General features: G+C 34.8%; 3 protein-coding genes across 3 annotated transcripts; 2 read left to right on the forward strand and 1 right to left on the reverse strand.

The window, feature by feature from the left end:
* The first annotated feature begins 1,275 nt into the window (after nt 1–1,275).
* LOC145559035 (ubiquitin carboxyl-terminal hydrolase 4-like) lies at nt 1,276–8,014 on the forward strand. The gene is made up of 6 exons (XM_081620438.1): nt 1,276–1,689; nt 3,893–4,009; nt 5,306–5,404; nt 5,733–5,918; nt 6,686–6,867; nt 7,164–8,014. Exons 1-6 carry the CDS (start codon nt 1,573–1,575, stop codon nt 7,564–7,566), a joined length of 1,104 nt encoding a protein of 367 aa, XP_081476564.1. The 5' UTR covers nt 1,276–1,572; the 3' UTR covers nt 7,567–8,014.
* A 594-nt stretch (nt 8,015–8,608) lies between these two features.
* LOC145559034 (calmodulin-binding transcription activator 2-like) lies at nt 8,609–17,733 on the reverse strand. The gene is made up of 13 exons (XM_081620437.1): nt 17,514–17,733; nt 16,769–16,888; nt 15,148–15,263; nt 14,621–14,709; nt 14,438–14,480; nt 13,250–13,418; nt 12,986–13,108; nt 12,601–12,893; nt 11,884–12,225; nt 11,123–11,751; nt 10,386–10,968; nt 9,749–10,093; nt 8,609–9,050 (listed from the first exon to the last, which is right to left on the reverse strand). The coding sequence occupies exons 1-13, from the start codon at nt 17,551–17,553 to the stop codon at nt 8,928–8,930; spliced, it is 3,015 nt and encodes a 1,004-aa protein (XP_081476563.1). The 5' UTR covers nt 17,554–17,733; the 3' UTR covers nt 8,609–8,927.
* A 2,675-nt stretch (nt 17,734–20,408) lies between these two features.
* On the forward strand, nt 20,409–23,513 carry LOC145560366 (ubiquinol oxidase, mitochondrial-like). The gene is made up of 4 exons (XM_081621616.1): nt 20,409–20,841; nt 22,089–22,217; nt 22,443–22,931; nt 23,140–23,513. Exons 1-4 carry the CDS (start codon nt 20,485–20,487, stop codon nt 23,197–23,199), a joined length of 1,035 nt encoding a protein of 344 aa, XP_081477742.1. The 5' UTR covers nt 20,409–20,484; the 3' UTR covers nt 23,200–23,513.
* The last annotated feature ends 15 nt before the right edge of the window (nt 23,514–23,528 follow it).

Genomic DNA, 23,528 nt, shown 5'->3' on the forward strand with positions numbered 1-23,528 from the left:
TCAAATATCAAAAGTAATTTTGAATGAAATTTTGTATTTATTTTTCTTTAATTGTGTTACTTTTTTTAGATATGAATATAGCATCATAAAATTCATTGTTTATTTTCCTTTTTAAAATTTATTGAATCTGGATATAGATATTGAATCTGAGAATAATGTGACAACAGAAAGACTTGCGTGGACCTGGTCCACAATAATGTTATTGTGGACCCGATATTTATACACACGCAACTAATATTATATTGAACATAGTGACCCTTAGTTTTGACATAGTAACCTTAATTTTAACATAGTAACTTTTTAAAACTAATATAACGTTTAATATTATTGTGAACTTAAAATACAACGTTATGACCCTAATGTTAACATATTGACCTTTATTATTCATATTAACCAGTATATAAAATATTTCGTTAAAAAAATAACCTCTTATAGTCTATATATTACCAAAATGACTTTTATTTCAACATAAAGACCTTTTTCTCAATTATAGTGACTTTTTTTTAAAGTAATAAAACAAACATAGTTTCTCAAATGTTAGTGGTCTACAATAAATTAATGTGAACCAGGTCCATTTAAGAATTTGTAATGTGACAAAGGTTGAAGATGATGTTCTTTATAAGATAGTGTTATGTTCATTTTTTTAATTTTTACAATTTTATAACATGTTATTTTTACCTTAACTTAATGTTCTTTTCATATTGCTAAATGTTCTTTATATCTCTATACAATGTTCTTTCTGCTTTTTTTTTCTTTTATTTATTTGAACGGATGCACCATGCACATGGTACATCCGCCTCCACGAACCACTAATTGGTAAAACTATTAAAATAGTAAAAAAAAACAAAAAAAAGTACAATAGCACATGGAAAAGTAAGGACTTTTGAGTAAAAAAATTGTAAAACAAGAGTAATTTTATCAAAAATTTATGACCAAAATAGGTTATATACTTAGTATAAAGAATAAAAAGGAACACCCTAATTGGAAACGTAAAAAACATTTAGAAACGGAGGGAATACTATTCTTCGTAGATAGATATCATTATCGTTAAAAGAGAAAAAAAAATGATAAGACAAATTAAAACAAAATTATCCAAAATCCATAAAAAGAAAATAAAAAGGGAGTTTGGGTTAGAAACCCAGTCAACGAGGTAAAGAGGAAAGAGAATCACCGAGTTTATTCTGACCCCAAAAAGAAAGGTGTTTCTTGCCTCTCTTCTTCTTCTTCTTCTACTTCTTCATTTTTATTTTATTTTTCTCATTTTCCAAATTATTTTAATTATTACAATTATTTTTACTCCTATTTACATCATCATCATCTTCATCTTCTTCTCACTATTTTCTCTCTCCTCCAAAATTTCCACTGTGCTGCTTCCTTCCTTTCTTCATTTTTCATGGCCTTTTTTTCATCAATTTTCTCACAATCTGATGATATTATCATTTGATTCATACTTCAATTTCGTTTGATTTTTATCTGAAAATAAAAAAGATAATTTGTAATTGAAGCAGAAAAAAATTGGAGAAAATTCGAGGAATATTAAAGGAGAAAATTTGGAGGGAACGAAAATCGATAATGGGGGCAGCTGGTTCCAAATTGGAGAAAGCCCTCGGTGATCATTTCCCTGAAGGTGAAAGATATTTTGGCCTTGAGAATTTCGGCAACACTTGCTACTGCAACAGCGTTTTGCAGGTTTTTTTTTTCTTCAAAATTAGGGTTTTTGTTCTTCATTTTATATGGATTTTTGTCTCAATTTATCTGGGTGAATTTAATTGAACTTTTTTTTTTTTGGTTGTTGTTGAATTTTGTTATTGTATTGTGAGGATTGTTTGTTGCTGTTGCAATTTACTTGATTTGATGATGTATAAGTGAGCTGATCTTGATTATTTGTAATTAATGGGAGATATAAATGTTCACTTTTTATAGTTTGATTTTGTTTTTAGTTTAATCTTTGGGTAAGTTGCATGTTAGAATGCTCTGAGCTTGATTTTCAGCTATAATTGTTGTAATTGATTAGATATTTGAATTGGTGAAAGTAGATTAGGAAGTGTAGAGGGATGGGGACTCTGGGGAGTTGGGGGGTGGGGATTCCTCCTTGAGGTTGATAGAAAGGGTGGACCGGGTTTTGTTAGATAGACACGAATATGCGCTTCGGAATCCGATATTGGTTGAATGATTGGCTGATTTGTGGCTAATGTGAACCAAGTATTGGTATTCTAGATTCTGGTATCAATCTGGGTTTACCGATTACATTCGCGTGTAAATTTGATATGTTGAAATTCAATTAACTTTGGAGTTTGGATAGGGAGCTGGTGAACTATTTATATTAAGGGAGCTGATATGAAGGAGGGACATATCACTTGCATGGTGTATCCTTTAGGGTCTTTTTTGTTATTTTTTGAACACATATTTTAGGAGAGATTTGGGAAGAGGACTGTTGTGGAGGCTGAATAAGGTTTCTTTTTATCTCAGTTGTGATATGTGAAACTGTAGATGTGGGACAAACTTTTTCTAGAGAGGTCAAAATGGACTACATGTTCTTACTTCTTAGGGCGCTGGGACCATGACGATTTATCATGCATGTTTTTTCGGCAATTGAAACTTCAATTTCCAAGGCTTTTGGAGTAAAAGATTAGTCTTACTGGCTGCATTGCCCAATGTGCTGTATGTGCATTGCTCTGTAGTGGAGATATATGTAAAAATACTTTTTTGTTTGAGAGGTGGTTTTAAATGATTTGAGGGGATAATCTTGCAAGTTTGGTCATTATGGTATCAGAATCTGAGAGCCTCCTAGGGATCTAATGGATGTAGTTGAAGGTATTATTCTTGTATAGCTGGATACGTATATTTATAAACATAACTCGTTGAAATTGCGCTCTTTGTGATGGAGGAAAATGTCTCTTTGAATTGAGGTGTAGCTGGTAACTTCTGTGCATTGGACTTGCTACATTTTTAACCTCACGTACAACCTCAACTACAACATATCAATTAGGATCCCAATATCACATAGGAAGATGGTCTGAGGAGGTTGTTATGTACATACCTTATCCCTAAGGCCCGAATTGTCCAAGATTTTAAGACTGTTACAAATGGTATTTCAGAAAGACCTGCAAATTGCTACTTCACTTTCTGTCATATTTATAGAAAACCTTGTCAAAATTGGAAAGTGGGTATGCATGTGGTTCATATAAATCTATTTCTCAGCTATTTAGTAGATTGAAACATGTCCAGCATTCCCTTACTGCTTTGAGGTGTTGTTTACCTTTACACTGGTTAGCTGTTAGCTCTGTGGAAGTGAAAGGGTTCCTCTAAGAAGGAAAGGCAAACCAACAATGGAGCTTTTCCAATGGGTATGTGAATATGGATTTGATGGATGTTAATGCTTGGTTGTGAAGTTTATAAATTAGGTGCTTATGGAATTGTATATTGTGGAGCGTAGCAGAGCTTATTATAGAGATAGCTTCAGTCATGACTCATGTGTATTTGACAGTTTTCGTTGATGATCTATTTGATGTTTGAGATTCAGATCTCTCTTTCTTCCTCGATCTGGTTCCATGTATTAAAGCTTATAATTTACGACAACTTATGTGATATTAGTGTCATATATTTCCTAACATATTAATAAAACCCGCAAATATCTTCAGTTCAAAGACTTGTAACTAGAAACCTTCTTTTTGGTTTTTTCTTGCTTATGGATTTTCTTTAGTTTGGGCAATGTTAGGGGTCTCGTGCAGTCCGCTGATTAAAACACATTGATGATGTAGAAGGTATACCATTTTTAAACTGAAGAAAACAGAGTAAAATATTTACCAAAAGATAACTTTCTTCTATGTGCCAACAATATTACACAGTTGTAATTAAGTCTTGATTTAATTCTCTCTCTCTCCTGTACCAGGCTCTCTATTTCTGTGTTCCATTTCGTGAGAAATTACTGGAGTACTATGAGAAGAACAAAAACCCTGTTGATCCAGAGGAAAATTTGCTCACATGTTTGGCAGATTTATTCACACAGGTACTGCACTTGATAATTCTCACAGTACACTGCTTAAGTGGTTATTGTACATGTGCATGATTTTTAATGTTGGAATGTCTACTGCAGTTTTATTTTCCGTCTATCTTTTTCCTTCAGTTTTCTTTAATGATTGATACCGTAATTATTTGTTTCTGTTGCTTTTTTGAAATTAATGATTTTGAATGCTTTCTTTTTCTTTACATCACTTTAACGCTTTGCGAGCTGTTGAGATAAAAGTAATATTGTGAAGAAAAATTCTTGTACAACATTTACATTTGAGCAGTGTTCTCCTCAACCATTTTGACTTATTTTATGACACCATGAGTTAAATTAAGTTTGGATAATTTCAGGTAAGGTCACATAACATAAGTTCATATTTCTAACAGAATAAGTTCTAGTAAATTTAGACAAAATAAATTCAGATGCTTTCATATATATTAAAAGAATTGGAATCCTGCTTTCCATGATGCTTCCTTACTCAAGCAGGATTTTGATTTTAAAATATTCCATTCTGTATCTTGTAACTACTTGGACAAGCTATATTGCAGGCTGATTGTTGATTTATAAATTCAATTATTTTAAAGTTTTGTGATGGAGCTCAAGGAGGGGAGCTGGCTGAGAGTTTTGTGATGGAGAGTTGAGCATGTAGGAGCTATGGCATGCTTTAAAAAAAAAAAAAGTTCTTATGTATATTGCTTGAAATTTTACTTGGGAATTTTGAAGAAGTCACTGAGTTTGTAAGGGGAAGCTGGAGTTGGAACAGTCAAATTGTGGTATGTATGAAAGCGATTTGGATATGTTTGGACTTTGGTAGTCATTTACTCAATTGAATAAACCCTATACCCATCTCTAGAGATTGGATGGAAATGTATATGGTTGTTAGAAATATAATGCTGAGCTCTGGACGGGGATACACCCTTTAGTAATGCTTAACTTGCAGTTTCCACAAGACCACTCGCTTTGCCAATCCTGTCAGTGAATATGTCTATTTGTCACATTTAAGGCTTATTTTGCTGAAATGCATGGCTACTTTCTTGATATCAGTGCAAAGGGTGTTGTTCAAACTTTGAGATGCATTGAATTTCGATGGAGATTTCTTACTCATTTCTGTTGTTATCTTTTTGAAGCAAGATGGTGTGATATTTGCATTTTTTTAGTCTTATGATAAAAAATTGTAGTTTATATTGTAATCCCTCTGAATGATAATTTTTATTGGATGATCAAATGATCTAATTGATTTGAAAAAGGAATTATGTCAGATGGTGTTTCATCATTTTTTTTGGTTTATTTATGCAGATAAGCTCCCAGAAGAAGAAAACAGGTGTAATTGCTCCCAAACGCTTTGTACAGAGAGTAAGGAAAGAAAATGAACTTTTCCGTGGTTACATGCACCAGGTATGTTGCTTTGCATCACAATTGTTTTGCACGTATAATCAGCTGTAACTCTAATCTTTACTGTAAAAGCCTCTTTTGGCTTGATTCTCTTGTGTTAGTATTAAGTAGTAATCATTGAAAGGTTTGTGTGATTTGTTTTATATGGCCTATGCTCTTTTCACATGAAAGGATGAGGTCCCTTATCTATCCTTTTGTTTCTCTAGAAGAGTTGGGTAACATTCAAAATTCTCTAAATGAATAGTGGACCGACCCCTTGTTTGAAGAAAATATTTTGTCATTATTGAAATTCATCACACTTACATACTTAAATGGTTTTGTTCTTATACAGGATGCTCATGAATTTCTGAACTTTTTGTTAAATGAACTTGTGGATATACTGGAGAAAGAATCTTCTGCTACAAAGGATAGCTCCGAAAATTCATCGTCTGAAAAGGTTGCAAATGGACCAAGAAATGGCCTAGCCAATGGTGTACAGAAGGAACCTCTTGTTACCTGGGTTCATAAAAATTTTCAGGTCAGTCTTTGTGTAACTACTCAAGTTCTTTGCTGAGTTTTTCTCCTTTTCCTTTGTAGTCGAGCTTCATTAATTCATTTAAGTTTCCGCTTGGGGATCTTTACCATGGAATCAGATTAGAGTCCGCTTAGATTTGTGCCAGAATCACCCTAAGAATTCTGAAGTCTGGATGTGAGCACAGAAATCCCTAATCATGGTGAAAATCAAATACAGATTATGGAAAAAATGAATTACTTTCTAAAACGGGTCTCTGAAAAATTGTTGTTGAAAAGAAGCCCCAAGGTTGTGGATAAACCTTTTACGTCATGAAATGCTTGGTGCATATACATGATTATCGAACTTGGGATTTGGGGGTATCACTGGTGGCTAGCTGTCCCTTACGACAGAAGACCCGTTGCATTGCTACATTGCTTTTTTGGTTCGGGGGAACAAATGCTTGTTCCTTTAAGTAAAAAGATTCCTGCCATCTTTTGGAAACATCTCTGTAAAGTGTTTAGGCTATAGGTTTTTATGCACAATTTTGTACCTTGACATCCTCAGTCCCCGCCTCAACAAGACTTAAATTGAATGGTAGTGGTTTCTTACGTCTTTTGGTGAAGTCGTACAATGTCCCTGGGAATTTAGAGTTGCTGCAAATTTGATTGTCATGCTCCTAGATGTTGATTTTTTTACTGCAGCAATATATTGCACTATTGCAGGCAATACGTATGCACACTATAATACCTGTAAAATATTTCATGGTTACTGATTGTGAGACACAATTGCAGGGTATATTGACAAATGAAACGAAATGCCTGAGGTGTGAGACTGTCACAGCTAGAGATGAGACATTCTTTGATCTAAGCCTTGATATAGAACAGAACAGCTCCATTACTAGTTGCCTTAAGAACTTCAGCTCCACCGAAACTCTTAACGCTGAGGATAAATTTTTCTGTGACAAATGCTGTAGGTATGTTTCATCTACTCTTAATTTTGTGTTGTTTTCAGCAATTCTACCTTTGTCTGCTGTCCATGCCTTTGTACAAAGAAATTGAAAGCATTTCAAAGTATGGACCATTTCTCAGACATTCCTTTTCTAAGACATTCCTTTTATTTTTACAAGTCCTGATTGTCTTCATTTAGTGAAAAGCCTATTCTTGCATTATTATTAATTTATTATGCTTTCGTTGAAGTTTAGAACATCAAGAACCAAAGTGTTTGCCTCCTTAATTACATCACTTAATAAGGAGCTACTTCGTTTTACAGTCTGCAAGAAGCTCAGAAGAGAATGAAGATTAAAAAGCCACCTCACATTCTCGTGATTCACCTGAAGCGCTTCAAATACATTGAGAATCTTGGTAGGTACAAGAAGCTCTCTTATCGTGTTGTGTTTCCATTGGAGCTCAAATTAACCAACACAATGGAGGACGCAGACTCAGAGTACTCCTTATTTGCTGTGGTTGTACATGTGGGGACTGGGCCAAACCATGGTCACTATGTCAGCCTTGTGAAAAGCCACAACCATTGGTTATTTTTCGATGATGAGAATGTTGATATAATTGATGAGTCTGCCGTTCAGACTTTCTTTGGATCAGCTCAAGAGTATTCTAGCAACTCAGAGCACGGATATATCTTGTTCTATGAAAGGCTTACGAGTGAAACAAGTTAACCAAAATTTTTGATTTCCGACTTCTTGTCTCTACTCCTGTCATGTGTAATGTGTGAAAATGAGCTCCAAAACCTCAGAATGTTCTATTGTACAGAGGATGAATTATCGTTTTTTCTTATACATTCTCTCTGGTTTCCTAAGGGAACGACAATAAATTGATTGTAAATGACAGTTTGGAGAAAGACGTTAACTAACGCATGAGCTGCCGATAATTGCAAATCGGATTATACACTTCAGCTCATGATCTTTGGACTTGCTCTGCCTTTTGACCAGCTGGGCTATATCAATATTCATTAGCTTATTAATCCTTTCAAGTCCAATTTTTTTTGCTATCTGTTTGCAATTGAAAATGCAGTTGGTCCTGGAATAATCTTAATACATTATTGGATTTTTTGTAGAAGAAAACCATAAATAATTCTTTAATGTTTTACTATTATTTCTATCATTACTGTTACTAATCTTATTATATTGCTGTTGCCTATTATTAATGTTATTTTTATCACCATATTTGAGGAGATTAATGTTGTTTTTTTTTTTATTTTTTTTTTTTTATGGAACATGGCTAATTTTTTTTGGAGCTGAACCTATGATAAGGATACATAGAAGTCCAAATTCAAAAACATGTCCAAGCTTTTACTTCTAAAAGCATTTCTAATACTATATCTATTTTTTATTTGCAACAGAGGGGCATTATTTGTGAGACAAAAAAAAATTTCTTTGTTACAAGTAATAAAAATTGTTGATGAACATAAATCATTCTTTCATAGAACAAGTACAAGACAAGAGAATATTACATTTTATCGAAGTTAAACTCAGTACACGTTTAGTTACCTTATAACTCGTTAGAAAGAAGCTTCGTGGCGGTAAGAGCCTGAATTAGCGTATACCATGTATATAGATTTATAGTATGTAGGATTAACCAAAAGAATTCCTCTAATTAGGCTTTTAGAAACATTTATAACAATAATACCCATTCCCGATTGAATTTTTTTTTTCCCTGCAAACATTAAATTGATAAGCTCAGTCAAACAGACAACAGATATAACATGTCAAATCATTTTTTTTTCCATATAAGTACTAAAACTTCTTAGATTGGCATGCACGCATAGAGTAGATTTTAAAGAACCATTAGCTACAGAATCATACGCACATATCCAACAATCTCAGACGGGTTTCTAAATCTAACCTGTTTTGTCAAACTTAACCATGCCTACGCATCAGTCTTCTAAAGGATCTCCTTCCTAATTAATGCTATATATAAGTATTTACAAGAGAATATTAACTTCCGTCCAATCATGATGGTGCAGACAATTCACTTTATGTACAAATTGCACAAATTAGAATGAAAATAGAAAATCAAATCACTCAAATGCTATAGCCATGAAGTTGTCATCATCTAGTAAGCTTTCGACATCAATCATGTCATCTTCACCTTCAGCTGGTGCAATATCTGTGCTGTTTAGGGTGCTGTCTTGTACCTGACTCTGCAAGGAAGCGAAAAAACAATGTCAGGTAAAGAGATTACAGCTAAAGCGTTTATGAAGAGATAAGGGGTGATTCAATGACACAAGACACCTAGCAATTCACAAACTACAATAGTCAAGTAGCATCTACAACAAAAACAACTAAGCGCTCTATGCAATTTGAACCTTCATCTTCCAAGACACTGTGGCAGAAAAGGTATGATAAATCACATATGGCCCAGGCTGTCTTAAATAATTTTAGCATCTTCAAATTTCACCTTGTGAAAGGATTTTATAAGAAAGACACAAGTGAAAGACACCAGCCAGACTTTCTAAAGGTTACGCTTGCACATAACATTCTCCATCGTCCTCCCCCTGTTACTCACTCAACAGCATAGACGCAATAATGAAAGTTGTATTCCAACCATCCCAATATAATGGGCCACACATCTCTAAAGGCTCTATCTGCCAACACCACTTTTTTTTTTTTTTTTTTTTTTTTTTTTTTTTTTTTTGGGGGGGGGTGGGGGGGGTGGGGGGGGGGGAGGCAGGTTAGGCACTAGGCAGCAACAAAACACAAAACTAGAGCAGGTACAGCGAAATACAACTACTTGCTAGGTCTTGTAACAGATATATGCACACCCAAGTACATGACGTTGACTCAATTATGCTTTGGCAATCAAGAACCACAAGATCATCCATATAAACATTATGAATACCTGATTCTTTTGAAAACCTTCTACAGCAGTCAGAAGCCTTCGATACTGTGCTCTTGCATCAGGATATTGAACCATAGACTTCACCCGGACAAGGGCTTTTTGCAACCGTTCTTCAGTTTGTTTCCTTCCTTCTTTCAGATAATCATAATCATCTTCTTCAGAAGGCGGCTTCTGTACAACTGGTGGAGCATCTGTGCTGGATGCTGCTTTATTAAGGGCATCAGAACGAAACCCGCGCAATCCAGTCCCTTTTCGTCTCCACCGCAGAATCGCTTTCTCTAGTATTCCCACAGACCAGACAACTGGTTTGTATCGTTTCCTCGCCTGGTGACCTCTCACATGGGCCTTAAATAAAGCACAATATTAGATACTACCTCCATCACTTTGTTTTATTTGAAAAGGAAATTCATCATTTTACATTTCACAAGGATAGTAAACTGTAGATCAGAATACTGGAGTTGCAATCAAATAACGTCTCGGAGCTGAATATCACATCAAAATGCATGCATCAATGGGTTACTAAGTTAAACTCCACATCATTACAAATCACACCCAAAATGTTGACAATGACGATCTTTAAAAAAAATAATGAACAGAAATGCTCTAGAACAAAAGAGAAAACAATAGGTTCAAATACCTGGATTCTAACAACTCTTTCGCGAATAGTCAAAAATTCTTTCCTCTTTTTCCAACCACGAAATTTTTTCTGTATGTGTGTTGCAGCTGAATGGGCTTTCTCATCAGGATGCCCAGGCCTCTTAATTTTGGATGATACAAGTGAGAGAAACTGTTCATCAGTCAACAAAGACTCATCGTCACCAGCACCCTTACTGATATGCTTCCTTTGGAATGACTGCATCCTGAAAACTTGATGAATACGACCAGCAGCTTGAGTGGCATTACGAACAGCAGCCAAGGAATCCTTTAATGACAAATCTGACCCATCACCTTCATCACCAGGAGTAGCCATCTTCTCTCTCATTGTTTGTACAGCATTGTTCATAGAGTTTTCAACTGGACTATCCTTCTTTCGATCGGTCATTGTAAGGGCCTCAAGGTGATCAGTCAAGGAATGTTCTGCAAGGAAACCAGATATTCCTTTGTATCCTTTAGCTGAAGCCAAGTCCGCAGCAGTCCTACCCAAAGGAAATTCTGGTGAAGGATCTGTTACTAATCCCGATCCAGCTTCCAGTGCAACTAGAAAAGCAACAGTCTTCTCTCTAGAGTAGCAACATAGACAATGGAACAACATAATATAAGACAATATAAGGCCGCGCAGTCACTATCAGGTTAATTGAAGAAACTTACCACGGATGAAACTATTAAAGAGAAAAGGAGCTTATATAACATATTTCAGCATATTAAAAGCTTTACCTTCCGTAACATGCAGCCCAGTGGAGAGCCGTCCATCCATTTATGTCCCGGAAATTCAAACTAACACCAGCAGCTAAAGTAGGGGGGATAATCCAATCGAAACCAAGTGCTGCAGCAAGATGCAACAACCCTTGCCCCTCTTCATCAAGTGTATTTGGTCCTTTTCCATCTTCACTACTAACCTTGTCAAACAGCCAAGAGACCACTTTTTCCTTCAAATGTTGTTCAACCCCCAAGACAAGTTCATCTTCCATTAATAGTAATATTTTTCTAAAAATTGGCTCTTTCTTTCTAATACTTTCAGAAGTAGAATCAAAATTCCCGGGAGAACTTATAGATAGTAGCTTCTGAAGTCGGAGCCAAAGCTGATTTTCTGTCATACTGCTAACCATGTTTTTGTCTTTTTTACCCTCAACAACATATTCAAATTCTCGCACTTGACTACAAGCAAACCTGTTAGAACATGATACATAGAAAGGGACTCGTCCAACACTATGCAGTGGTGCATAACAACAGAGAACACCATTGCCGAGAACTTCAGCAGGCACCTCCACTTCACCAAACATGCAAGACCAATTATACTTGAACACCTCCGAGGGACTGACCATAAATTTTCCAGTGATCACAACCTATCATTTGATGCAAACAAAAAGTTAATGACAGATAAATAGCTGTGGTTCTATCTTAAGCATGCCATTTAAAATCTTTATAATGTGAATCATGCAAGTCTCAAATGTTGATTTAAAAAAAAAAAAAAACACCTTTGTTTCACTGTCTGTTGAAGCACAACTTGGTGAGAAGTCTTGAATGTCAAAGAGCTGATCTTGGCCAATTGAGGGACTCATTGAGTAGTCCTCTAGTTGTATTGAAGGATCATCAACAGAAGCAGCAGTTTCAATATTTTGCCATGACAGATTTGAAGTCGACTTCAAATCCAAGTCATCTACTTCAGCTAATTCCTTGGTCATCCATTTATTGAAACTATCAACTTTTTGCAGGCCCTCCTCTGCCCTAATAGATCCCAGCAATGGCTGCTTAGCAGTAGCAGTAATGTTTGTATTGTCTTGATATTCAGTGAAAGAAAGTTCTAATGGGTTGTTACTCTGACAAACAGGAAAGATGTGCATATTAGGACGCATATATATATATTCTCCAGAAATATACAAGTCTACTAAGAAATGAGAACTAAGCAATAAAAGTCCTGTGAACTGAATGCCCACGCATAAATGGGTACCAAAAAAATTTCGATTCAATTATAAATAAATCCAACATTATAATTACCAATAGTTATTCAGAATTGTAGGGATCCCGATAATGTTCTGAATTATTCAAACAATAACATTAATCATTTCGAAAAAAAGAGTTGAGGTAATTGTTTGAGTTATATAATCGTTGAAGAATTTTGTTGCGTGAAAATAGAGCTTCCTCACTTTCCATTCCCATTTCTATGCAACAAAGGTTACTAAGTATAAGATTACCTGCAAGTATGGCGCTAAAGAAGCTCCTGGCGCACCATTGACACCAAAGCCAGCATCCAGAAGCTGGCTGAAACTCTCATTGTAACCATCAGTGCTTCCAACAAGCGGAGCACCAGAAAGTAACGGATTAGGTGGTAAATTTTCCGGACCTCTAGTACACTGCTGAAAAACTTCTTCCCAGCTCCCCAAGTCAAGTGTTTTTAGTTGATTATAATCATTATTTCCAGCTCCTCGTTGAGCAAGAGAAGTGTAATCCAATCCAGGACCAGGAAGTTGGCTCCCTTTATAGTCGTCTGGTAACAATACAGGGAAATGAAGGTCAACAGCTTTAAGAGAAATCAACAATGCAGCTACCCAAGTAAACACATCAAATGCTGAAACATACCAGGGTATGTAGGAATAAAGTTGGAGTTCATAAGGGAGCCCGGCTTGTTATTTTCAAAAGTGTCTTCTATGTTTTGGAAGTTAACAGGTGATGGGTACTTTGACATTGCTTGGTGATTATCCTCTGTTCCAACATAACCCAAGAATGACATATTATAAATTAAAATAAAATAGAAAATAAAATAAAGAATAAAAATGAAACCAAGCTCCAACTGCGGTAAGTCTTTAGAGCTAGAGTGATCACAAGCAAGGGAAAGAGAACTACCAGATTCAATTTCTTCATAAGAAGAGGTCAAAGAACTAACTGCACTTGGGGATCCAGTATTTCCAGTAAAAGCTTCATTATAACTGTTTGAAACACTACTAGACACAGAGTTGCTAATCTGGGAACCGGAAATCACTGATTCTGTCTCTCTAATGCTGCTCCTGTTACCCTGTTTTAATGAGTAAAAATAGAAGAAAATGATTGGAAAATATGACTAGAAACAAACAATAAATTTCAAATAAGTATGTCCATATTATTGCTCAATTCACAATTTTCACTCAAACAGCAGAGTGATAGATAGATATAGGATATATTCATCTACATTCTGGAATATCATTACCTTAAAATATTTCCAAGAACGATAAACATCCCAATTCATTAGTAGAAAAAGACTACATCTATTTTAAAATGAAAATTCCAAATGTTGTAGTTTAGAGAAATATACCGACAAAAAAGGAAGGGGCAAAGAGAATGTCCATGAATATTATCTTCAAAGAGATGTTACGAATTTCCCAAAACCTTTTCTTGGAAGAAAAATATATACTACCTCCGTTTCACAATAGATGCAACATTTTAACTTTTTGTCTTTTCAACACACCACTAGGACTATTTGCTTTATTTATAAACAACAATTTATAAATTAAAAAATAAATAAATAAAAATTAAAAAAATTATTTTTACAAATATACATGGAGGTCAATCCACCAATACTATAATTTTTCTATAATCTGTAAAAGCTCTTTGACTTGAATTTAACAAATACACAGCTCCTTAACTTCTCTCTAATAGTCCTATATCTAGCAGAGGAAGTCAAACATCCAAAGCATCCTACATGAGCATAAAAATAGATAATGACAAGGCTATAGAGGGTGATCACGATCCATTAAATCCTAAAACAAATTAATTAGGCTAACCTGATACAATCAAGTGAACAAAACTATCAATGCCAAGATGGACTCAAGTAGGGGGAAAAAAAAAGGAAAAGTACTTTCACTTCTTTGAGTGTGTTGCCTCTTCTTACAAGGGGAAAAAAAATTACAGCATGTACACAAGAAAAACACTGCAAATTGGTTTAGGCGGAAACTTTACAATAGATACGAGAGCCAAATAGCATCTCATAAGAAAAGCTAAATAATTACTTCCTTCGTTCTATTAAATTAGCAAACAGTAAATCTGAAATAAACATACCTTAACCTCCAAGTAATGCACAAAAACAATATGCATGTACTCCCTGCAACATTCACGAGGAATAGTAAGAAAGACAAAGTTTTCCCAAACTTAAATGCACTATACTTCACAGTATTACAGCAAAATCATAGAAAAAGAAAAAAAAATGCTGTGAAAAAAGTAATTTTAATTGATAATACATACTCTTCAAGCAACCAATAGCTGCGCCTCTGAAAACATTCATTATCTTCACCATGGGCATAGTAGCAATGCAGCACATCAACACTTCCAACCTATGAGTGCTTCAAGCATGAGATGTAGTAGAAACATATCTAATACATATTCCTAATATTTGTAAAATTGTAACTCCTATCCCAAAACAAAATTTCCCTTCACGTTTAACATGGAGGCTAGGGTTTTTTTTAAAATTTTTGTTTGAAGGAGCATGGAGACTAGTTGTGCCAATAAGCCAATGTTAATAAAAAAATGTTCTCTAACGTTGCAAATTCACCGTAAAAGAACACTTTAGATTGAGGTTGGATTATAAAGGTAAAGCCTCTAAGCCATAATCTGAATTTTGACTACTCTCTTCTTCTTATTTTCTTTCATAGCTCTTTTTTTCCCTTCTCACTGGAAAAAGTGTTTTGTGTTACTTAATACAGTTAAATGACCCCAGGAACATACAATACGTGAGAAAAAAAATGAAAAAAATTATTTATTGTCCACCCTACCTTTAGCTTCTCATGAGCTTCCTTCACCGTCTTTCCATCCTTTTTCTTCCGCCAGTTATGGCCATCCTTTCTAAAGTATCTCAAAATCTTTCGATCAAAAAGAAAGAGAGAGCCGCCTAAGGAAAAAAAAAAATGCGCACACCAAGAATTATAACCCTCATGTTTGGTTATCAGTTCATAATAGAATTCAACTTTGTTAAGAGGATTCCTGAGTACAAAGTATTATCTTAAAAAAAAAAAAGGAGGGTAAACAGAAGTAAAGTGGCAAAAAATTGAGAAACAGATTATTCAATTTCTCCTGATAAATAGATCAAATTTGAGAATGACTAAACAATAATGAACAGGTCTCTGTAATACAAAAAGGCATGGTGTTTGGAGCACTAACTGGATATAGCCTTTTTATATGGCTGCTTAAGACAACAATGCTGATCTAACAAGTTACAACCACCTTAATTAGGACCCTTCTCCACTCATCTTCTGCTGCATTTTTTCCTCCTCAAACCCTGTTGTTCAACATAAACACTCTTCTATCCAATCCTGATCCTAAACACTAATGTCTGTCAGTGTGTTTACATGTGTCGTGTAGTGAGTTCCCTAGAATGATAAGTGTATATTACACGGAAAATATGAAACCTTGTGGACCAAGGAGGCATGAAAATCAATAGAAATTCACGCAGAATGTAATTTAATTATTCCTGAATTACACTCTTGTCTCCCCACTTAACTCCCTCGTATAAACATCAATAGCATTTCATGCAGCGTGCAATTCAATTCATCCTGAATTACACACTGAACCCCCTGTAGTTCCCCCCCCCCCCCCTGATCCCAGTCACCAGTCAAACACCCTACCCACCACCCAAATGGATTTCATAGCTCACAGAATTCTCTCCAACAGCATAAAACATGCTGTAACTGAGACTCTGAGAGAGAAATTTTCAAATTGAAAATCCGATAAACAAACTGAAATGCCCCCCACCCACCCACAAACACCACAAACAAATTAAGATAAATGTGAAAGAAAATAAAATATATAGAAGTAATTAACAAAATGTTAATAGTTGTAAATAGCGGTATAAAAAATATATGAAGTAAAAGTTGGCAATGGGTGGAAGTGTGGAACACTCGGCCAGTGCCTAGAGAAACACTGATCAAATCATTCTACATTTAATTTCCTTTTTCTTTTGGTCATGTGTGAGGGGATCAGTTAACTTGTAAAGTACAACAGGAGCCGACAGAAATATCCTCAGGGATACTATTCCTCTTTCCTGATTGATGCCCCATTCATGCACACCCCAAAACCTCAAGTTCTAGATCCGCTTTGAATTGGAATTTTACTTGGGTCAACAAGAACATGCTGCATTCATACTAAGTACTAAACAAAGGGCCCTTTTTTCGGCACCAATATAAGAATTCTATGCCAAAAATATTTGTCTTGTTAATATTTTTTTGGACAAAATCAAGATACATAACTCGAAACCTACAGTAAGACCATCTTGCGCTATACGTAACTGCACAAATGTAACTGATACAAAATGCCTGTGTACCTTAACTAACATATATGGAGTATTAGTTAAAATGTCAATATGCAACAAGCAGTAAGCAAAGGTTACACAAATCTTACTCGAGGGCCGGGTTGGAGGTTCTGAAGATATTTGAAATTTTTGATAATTCCTGAGAATTTCACAGATTTCAGCTGGTCGCAACCATCTATGTTGAGCTTCTAACTGTAATTGTTGAATGTCTGCAAATTATGAGTTAACAGTCAGTAGCAAGACAGCAAGCTTAAAGATTTAATCCTAAAAAAATACCAAATTCATTCATTTTAAAGCCCAAGATTACACCTAAAAACAAACATAAAATAAAAATTTAAAAAAAAAAAAAAAAAAATCATAGCAAAACCCTACAAAATTGGATTGATTAGCTTAATTAAAACTCACTAATTCACGTCTCAACTAAAGCAAAATTATTCAAAACAATATCAAGAAATTCACCGAATGAACAAAATCACAATAAAAACCAATTTTAATTTCAAGCGACTCAGTCAAAATTAGAGCACCGTCAACAAGATAATCATTGAACACCGTCAATCACACAATCATTGAACCTAAAAAACAACATGCAAGATAACACAATGAAGAATGAACTCATAAATCATCACAACAACCACAAAATCAAATTCATCACCAAAAATTCACAACAATCAACTGAAAAAACATTATTAAAAAAAAATCAAATAAATTCATCAATTAAACACATGAAAATTACCAGCTACAATAAACCTCAAATTAAACTAAAAAAAAAAAAAAACACGAAAAAACCCCAAAAAAATCAAAAAAAAAAAAGAATGATAAAAAATGAGTTCACACCAAGACGAATTCCAGGAGGAATAGATCCTCTATCCGCCATAGAAATCGAAAGAGGAGAGAGAAAGAAGGTTCGATCTTCCGGCAAAAGTTGGATTGAAGGAGTGAAGCAGAGAAGAATGTTGGTAGGTTTTTGGGAGGAGAGAGAAAGAAGACGATCCGAAAACGTAAGCTGGACAAATGTGAAAAAGGGATATTTCTGGGTTACTACAGTTCTTCTATATTAGAGGAGAGAGAAAAAAGAAGGAAGGTGAAATGGCAAGACTTTTATATTTATAGTAGGAGAGAGATTTGTTGAGGTGTTTACTTTGCTTTTTGCACGTGACCTTATTTTGGAGGATTATATTTATGTTTTTTAGAGTAGTACGCGATTTTTTGCTTGCTGTATTCCACTTTTTTTGACGGTGGCTAAACTGCTAAAGGTGAAGAGAAAAAAAAAAAAAAGGGTAAATTGAGTTGATTAGGGTTGAATAGATTGGGTTAATTTTAGGTCAATGGAGGAATCATTGGGGATGGATTTGAATAGGTTGATGGTAATTGTCATGTCATGTGGGGTTGTTTGTGAGTCATTTGGGTTAGATAATTAAGGTAATGGGATGTTTTTAAAGACGAAAACACTATGTACAAGTATCAATTAAAAATAGCGTTTGTATTATGATGAATTTGACGAAGAAGTGATTTTGATTGTAATTAAGATCGTCAAAGAGGAAGCGTTAGGTGTCCAATTTGGGATATCAATGGGGTGAGGATGGGTTCCAAATTGGTAGGTGATGCCGTGGTGGGCAGGGGGTGGGGATATAAATCATACATGTCATGGGTGATGGGTCTATGGGAATTTTAGGTTGTACTTGCCCCACTCATATCCACCCGTCCACTTTCGACTTGCCCCATATCCACATTCATAGTACCTCCGTTTTATATTAGTTGACACGTTTTGACTTTACCACTATTCACCCGCCTTCCTTTAACCAAGTTTTATGATTTATATATGAAAAAATATAGTCAAGTGAGATCTTGTTAGATTCGTCACAATGTATATTTTCAAAATATCAACTTTTTATAAATTTTGCTTATCAGTAATTAAAGATATTAACGATTGAATTTGTGCATTGACAAACGTGACTAAAGAAACGTGTCAACTAAAAAGAAACGGAGGAAGTATAAATTAAAATATCATTTTATATTTTATTAAGAAAAAGTAAAATAAAATAGTAAATATAATATTTTGTAATAGACTTGTACAATAAATAAATTAAATACAAATGTGTAACATTAACGACGAGACAATTTTTTAAAAATTGTAATCTACATTATGTAGTATTTGGGATGCAGGGATCCGTCGCGAGAAAGGGGATTATAATGTTAGACGAGAAGGAGGATGAGGAAAAGCTAACATCTGTCTGTCCTTCTCCATTAACATCCATATGCCAAATTGCACAGAGCTCAACATTTAGGGCCTATTCTCATACGATTATTTTCAGTTCAGTTCAGCTCTAATAAGTTTAGCTCAGCTCTAATAAGTTCGGTTCAGTTCAATTCAGTCAGCTCCTAATTTCCTTCTCTTATAAAATATTCATTTCACTTCTATTCAGTTCAGCTCTAATAAAATTCAGTTCAACTCTAATAAGTTCAGTTCTCACTACATGATTTTACTAACTGATAGCTTTCTATCTCATTATCTAATTCACATATATAATTCTATTATTCACCCCTTCCCCTCTTTACTACTCTTCTCATTTTTACCATCTTTTCTCCTTTAATGTATTGATATAATATTGTGCATTGGACAAGAAAAATAACTAATTGTCTATAATATCAAAATTATATATATTTTTAAAAAAGGTTAAATGTAACATGATTTGACAACTTGAAAGTATACTATCATGATGACAGTCTATAATCTTTAGATGAAAGTTTTACAAAGCTACAAATAGTGCAAGTCTTTAAAATCCAATTAATAAGTGGACAATTCACAACACCACAAAAATCTCAAATCTACTCGCAACACATGAATTCTACTTCGAAATAGTTTAATCAAGTTAAAATAACACATAATTCTAATATTGCGGGTCGTTTTTCCATGTATTTGAGTTATGCAAACGAGTTTATCCATCAACACTACATAAATATTACTCAAACCATGACCAACTCATCCTTAACACTAAACTAATTGAGTCAAATAAAAAAAAATTGTTCAATAAAATATTCATTAGTCTAAATTGCTTGCAATCATGTAATAAAATATAATTACCTCAGTATGGAATATGTTTTTTATAATTTAACTTTTTAGATAATGTAAAATAATAAGAAAATGACTTCTAAGATCACAAGGAGTCAATCTAAGACAACCAATCCTATAGTAAAGGGATTATGTTTGCAATTAGATCTTGAACAGTCTTCTTAGCTAGTGACCTAGTGTAGCCATTAGTAAATCAACTTAAATTATTCCAGGTTGTTGAGCAACTCCAATGGACCATATGATTGGGCCTAAACTTTTCTTAATGGGCTTTTCAGCCCGGCCTGCTTCTATTATTATTTTTTTTTTTTTAATTTCTTATTTTTAAGCCTCATCTATTTGATCTATCTATAATTACTTTTCGAGAAAAAAAAAAGCACGGAATTTTAAAAAGATGACACGTGGTCCCCATAAAATAGCAAAGTAAAAAAAGACCGTATAATTTGCCGAATTCCAGTATGCTTGGAGCAAAAGAAAGGGGTAAAAAATCCGTAAATTCCTTTATTATCAAGGGTACTTCCGTCTTTTCGATACGGCGGCTTCTCACACAAACTGCCACGCTGGCACACTCTGTTATTCCATTAAAAATTTTATTTCCCAGTATACCCTTGACCCTTATAAAAACCCCCAAATTCCTGTATTTTTCTTCCAGAAGATAAAAACCGAAAAAAGAAAGTCAAAACAAAAATAAACTCGTCAAAGCAACTCACTGAGCCGACTCACCGAGTGAAGAAGAAGATGAATCGCTTGGTAACAAACTCATCAATGGCGTTGATGATGATCAGAGCATCCTCTTCTTCAGCGCTTATTCACTCATCTTCCTCCGTTAATGGCGCTCGTCGTGCTCTCGCCGGCGGTGGTATAATGTCACCGGAGTTTCAGCGGTGGAGCTTTGCGACGCCGGAGTGGCGCCAGAGTATGTCGTCATCGTCGCAGTCGTCGGAGGGGAAATCGGTGGAGGAGAGGGAAAAGATGGAGGCAGAGATGATGAAGAAGAAGAAGGATGATCTTCCGTTGGTTTCGAGCTACTGGTCGGTTCCTAGGAATGAAATTATGAAGGAGGATGGAAGTAAATGGGCGTGGAATTGTTTTATGGTAATGTTTTTGATTAATCCTTCGTATTTACTTTAGGTTTTGAAACTTTTGATTTTATGTTTCATTTTTTTAAAATTTTCATGCAAAATTGTTGATGTTTGTATGATTATTACCAAATGAAACGTTAATCCGGTGTTGATTAGTGAAATTTTGTCGATAATCTTCAATTATTTGAAAATTTCTTGCGTAATTCTTGCTGTTTGTATGATTATTACCAAATGAAAATTTAATCCGGTGTTGATTAGTGAATTTCGTCGATAATCTTCAATTATTTGGTTTGCAAGAGGATTTTCGACATTTTCTTTGCGAAATTTGTTTCTCGTATACTTTTGTGTAAACATGAGCAAATGCTGCATTTTAACTAATAAGATCATTAGTATTTTTTGTTTTTGGCTTTTTTTTGCTTTTATTTATTTTTTAATTTTGAGTTGTTTATACGTTCTCGAATAATCGTATTACATAAAAATAAAACGTACGGAGTATTAATATTTTTTTAAAATAAAAAACTAGTACTATAAACATTTTCCTGAGAAAAAAGAGGGACAATAATTGTAATGACGTATATTCAATGATGTCGAATATGTTTGGTAATGACTGTATATTCCATCATGTGGAATATGTTTGTTGATTTTATTAAGAAATTCAATTGTCATTTGATGAAGCTCCTAGGTTTTGACATTATTAAGAATTGTTAGATGTATGGATTTTGTAGTTATGCTGGCAAATTATTTGATATATGGGATATGCTCACAAGACGATTAGAATCGGATCTATAATATGTGCTTATATTTTTTAATCGTGGTGGTACTCGAGACTAGAGATCAAATTCCATTTGCATTGCTGTCCTTTGTTGCTAACCCTACCTGAAAATGTCCGTAGTTAGATACTCTGGGAATAGTTGTTACTTGTTAGTTGATGCTTTTCTTGACTGTTGAAGCAGGAAAGGAATTTAATAAAAAGTCGACCAGAATTTATTGTTTGTACCAGGTTCTCTGTTCTCAGGAGTCAGGATATTAGCTTCTTGAGTATGAAATACAAGAGCATATAATAGACCTTAGATTGCTATGGATCCAAATGGAATTTATGTTATGCTCAAAATGTTTGATGACTGATTTTTTGTATTTACTGTATTGATTATTCTGCAATATGTATGTAGGAGCACATATGACATGTATATAATCATGTGATAAAGTAGATGGTTCTCGAGTTGTTAGATGGTGTTATATGGATTTCAAATCTCTGTGCAGCCATGGGAGACTTATGAGGCAGACTTGTCAATTGATCTGAGCAAGCATCATGTACCAAAAACGTTTCTGGACAAAGTTGCCTTCCGGACAGTGAAACTGCTGAGGGTTCCAACTGATATTTTCTTCAAGGTACGGTATTCTACTATAGCATGAATTTACAGTTCAAAGATTCAATTAACCTCTGTTTTTCTGGCTTGACAAAATATACCACGAAATCTGTGGTGTTGGACTTCCAATCTGAACAGATTTCATCCATAAAGAATTTTCTGATATGCATGCTACAATTGTTTTGTTTTCAGAAGTTTCATGCTTATGCATTAGACATTACTGATCTGTTCTTTTGTAAAATTGCAGAGGCGGTATGGTTGTCGTGCAATGATGCTTGAAACAGTTGCTGCAGTTCCTGGTATGGTTGGTGGGCTGCTGCTACATTTGAGGTCCCTCCGTAGGTTCGAGCAGAGTGGTGGCTGGATCAAAGCATTGCTTGAAGAAGCTGAGAATGAGAGGATGCACCTAATGACACTGGTGGAATTGGTGCAGCCTAAATGGTATGAGAGGCTTTTGGTTCTAGCTGTGCAGGGAGTTTTCTTTAACTGTTATTTTGTACTCTATTTGCTTTCCCCTAAGCTGGCACACAGAGTGGTTGGTTACTTGGAAGAAGAGGCAATTCATTCATACACAGAGTATCTGAAGGACATAGACAGTGGTGCGATTGAAAATGTGCGCGCTCCTGCTATTGCCATTGACTACTGGAGGCTGCCAAAGAATGCCACTTTGAAGGATGTTATTACTGTTATCCGTGCTGACGAAGCTCACCATCGTGATGTCAACCATTTTGCTTCTGTGAGTACCGAAATTATTACTCAATTCTTATTTTACTGATCCCATGGGCCTGACGTTGCTATTGAACTGTCTTCCTGTCTTTCATCAGATAATTATACATTTAATCATCTGCCTCTTGTCACCTGATAAGCTATGGCAGCATTCTGTTATCAACTTACCATAAATTTCTAATTGGTGTTGAACTGAAGTATATGTTATCGTCATGCAGGATGTCCACTTCCAGGGCAGGCAACTGAAAGAAGCACCAGCTCCTGTTGGTTACCATTAGATCAATAGTCTGCATATTGCCACGTATACGAGCTCATGAAAGATACAGCCGTGTAAACCCTTGCAAAGCTTCTTAAATACAGAGCAATGATTGCTTATAAGAAATCATAAATAGATAAACAATTAAACACCCTTTACAAGTCTCATTTATATATTTTGGTCCGGTTGATCTGTTTAGTTTGTGTGTTTGTGCGAAGTGTTTGTTACTCCTGTTTTTTGTAACAAGTATAAGCGTGCACAATCCTTGTCAGAATTTCTTAAAGGTTACGGATCACATTACAGTGGATGAAATTCCAACTTAAGCAGAGGAATAAATTTCGGTATCATTTG

Source organism: Chenopodium album, chromosome 9, assembly GCF_948465745.1.
Source record: "Chenopodium album chromosome 9, dcCheAlbu1.1, whole genome shotgun sequence".
NCBI lineage: Eukaryota > Viridiplantae > Streptophyta > Magnoliopsida > Caryophyllales > Amaranthaceae > Chenopodium > Chenopodium album.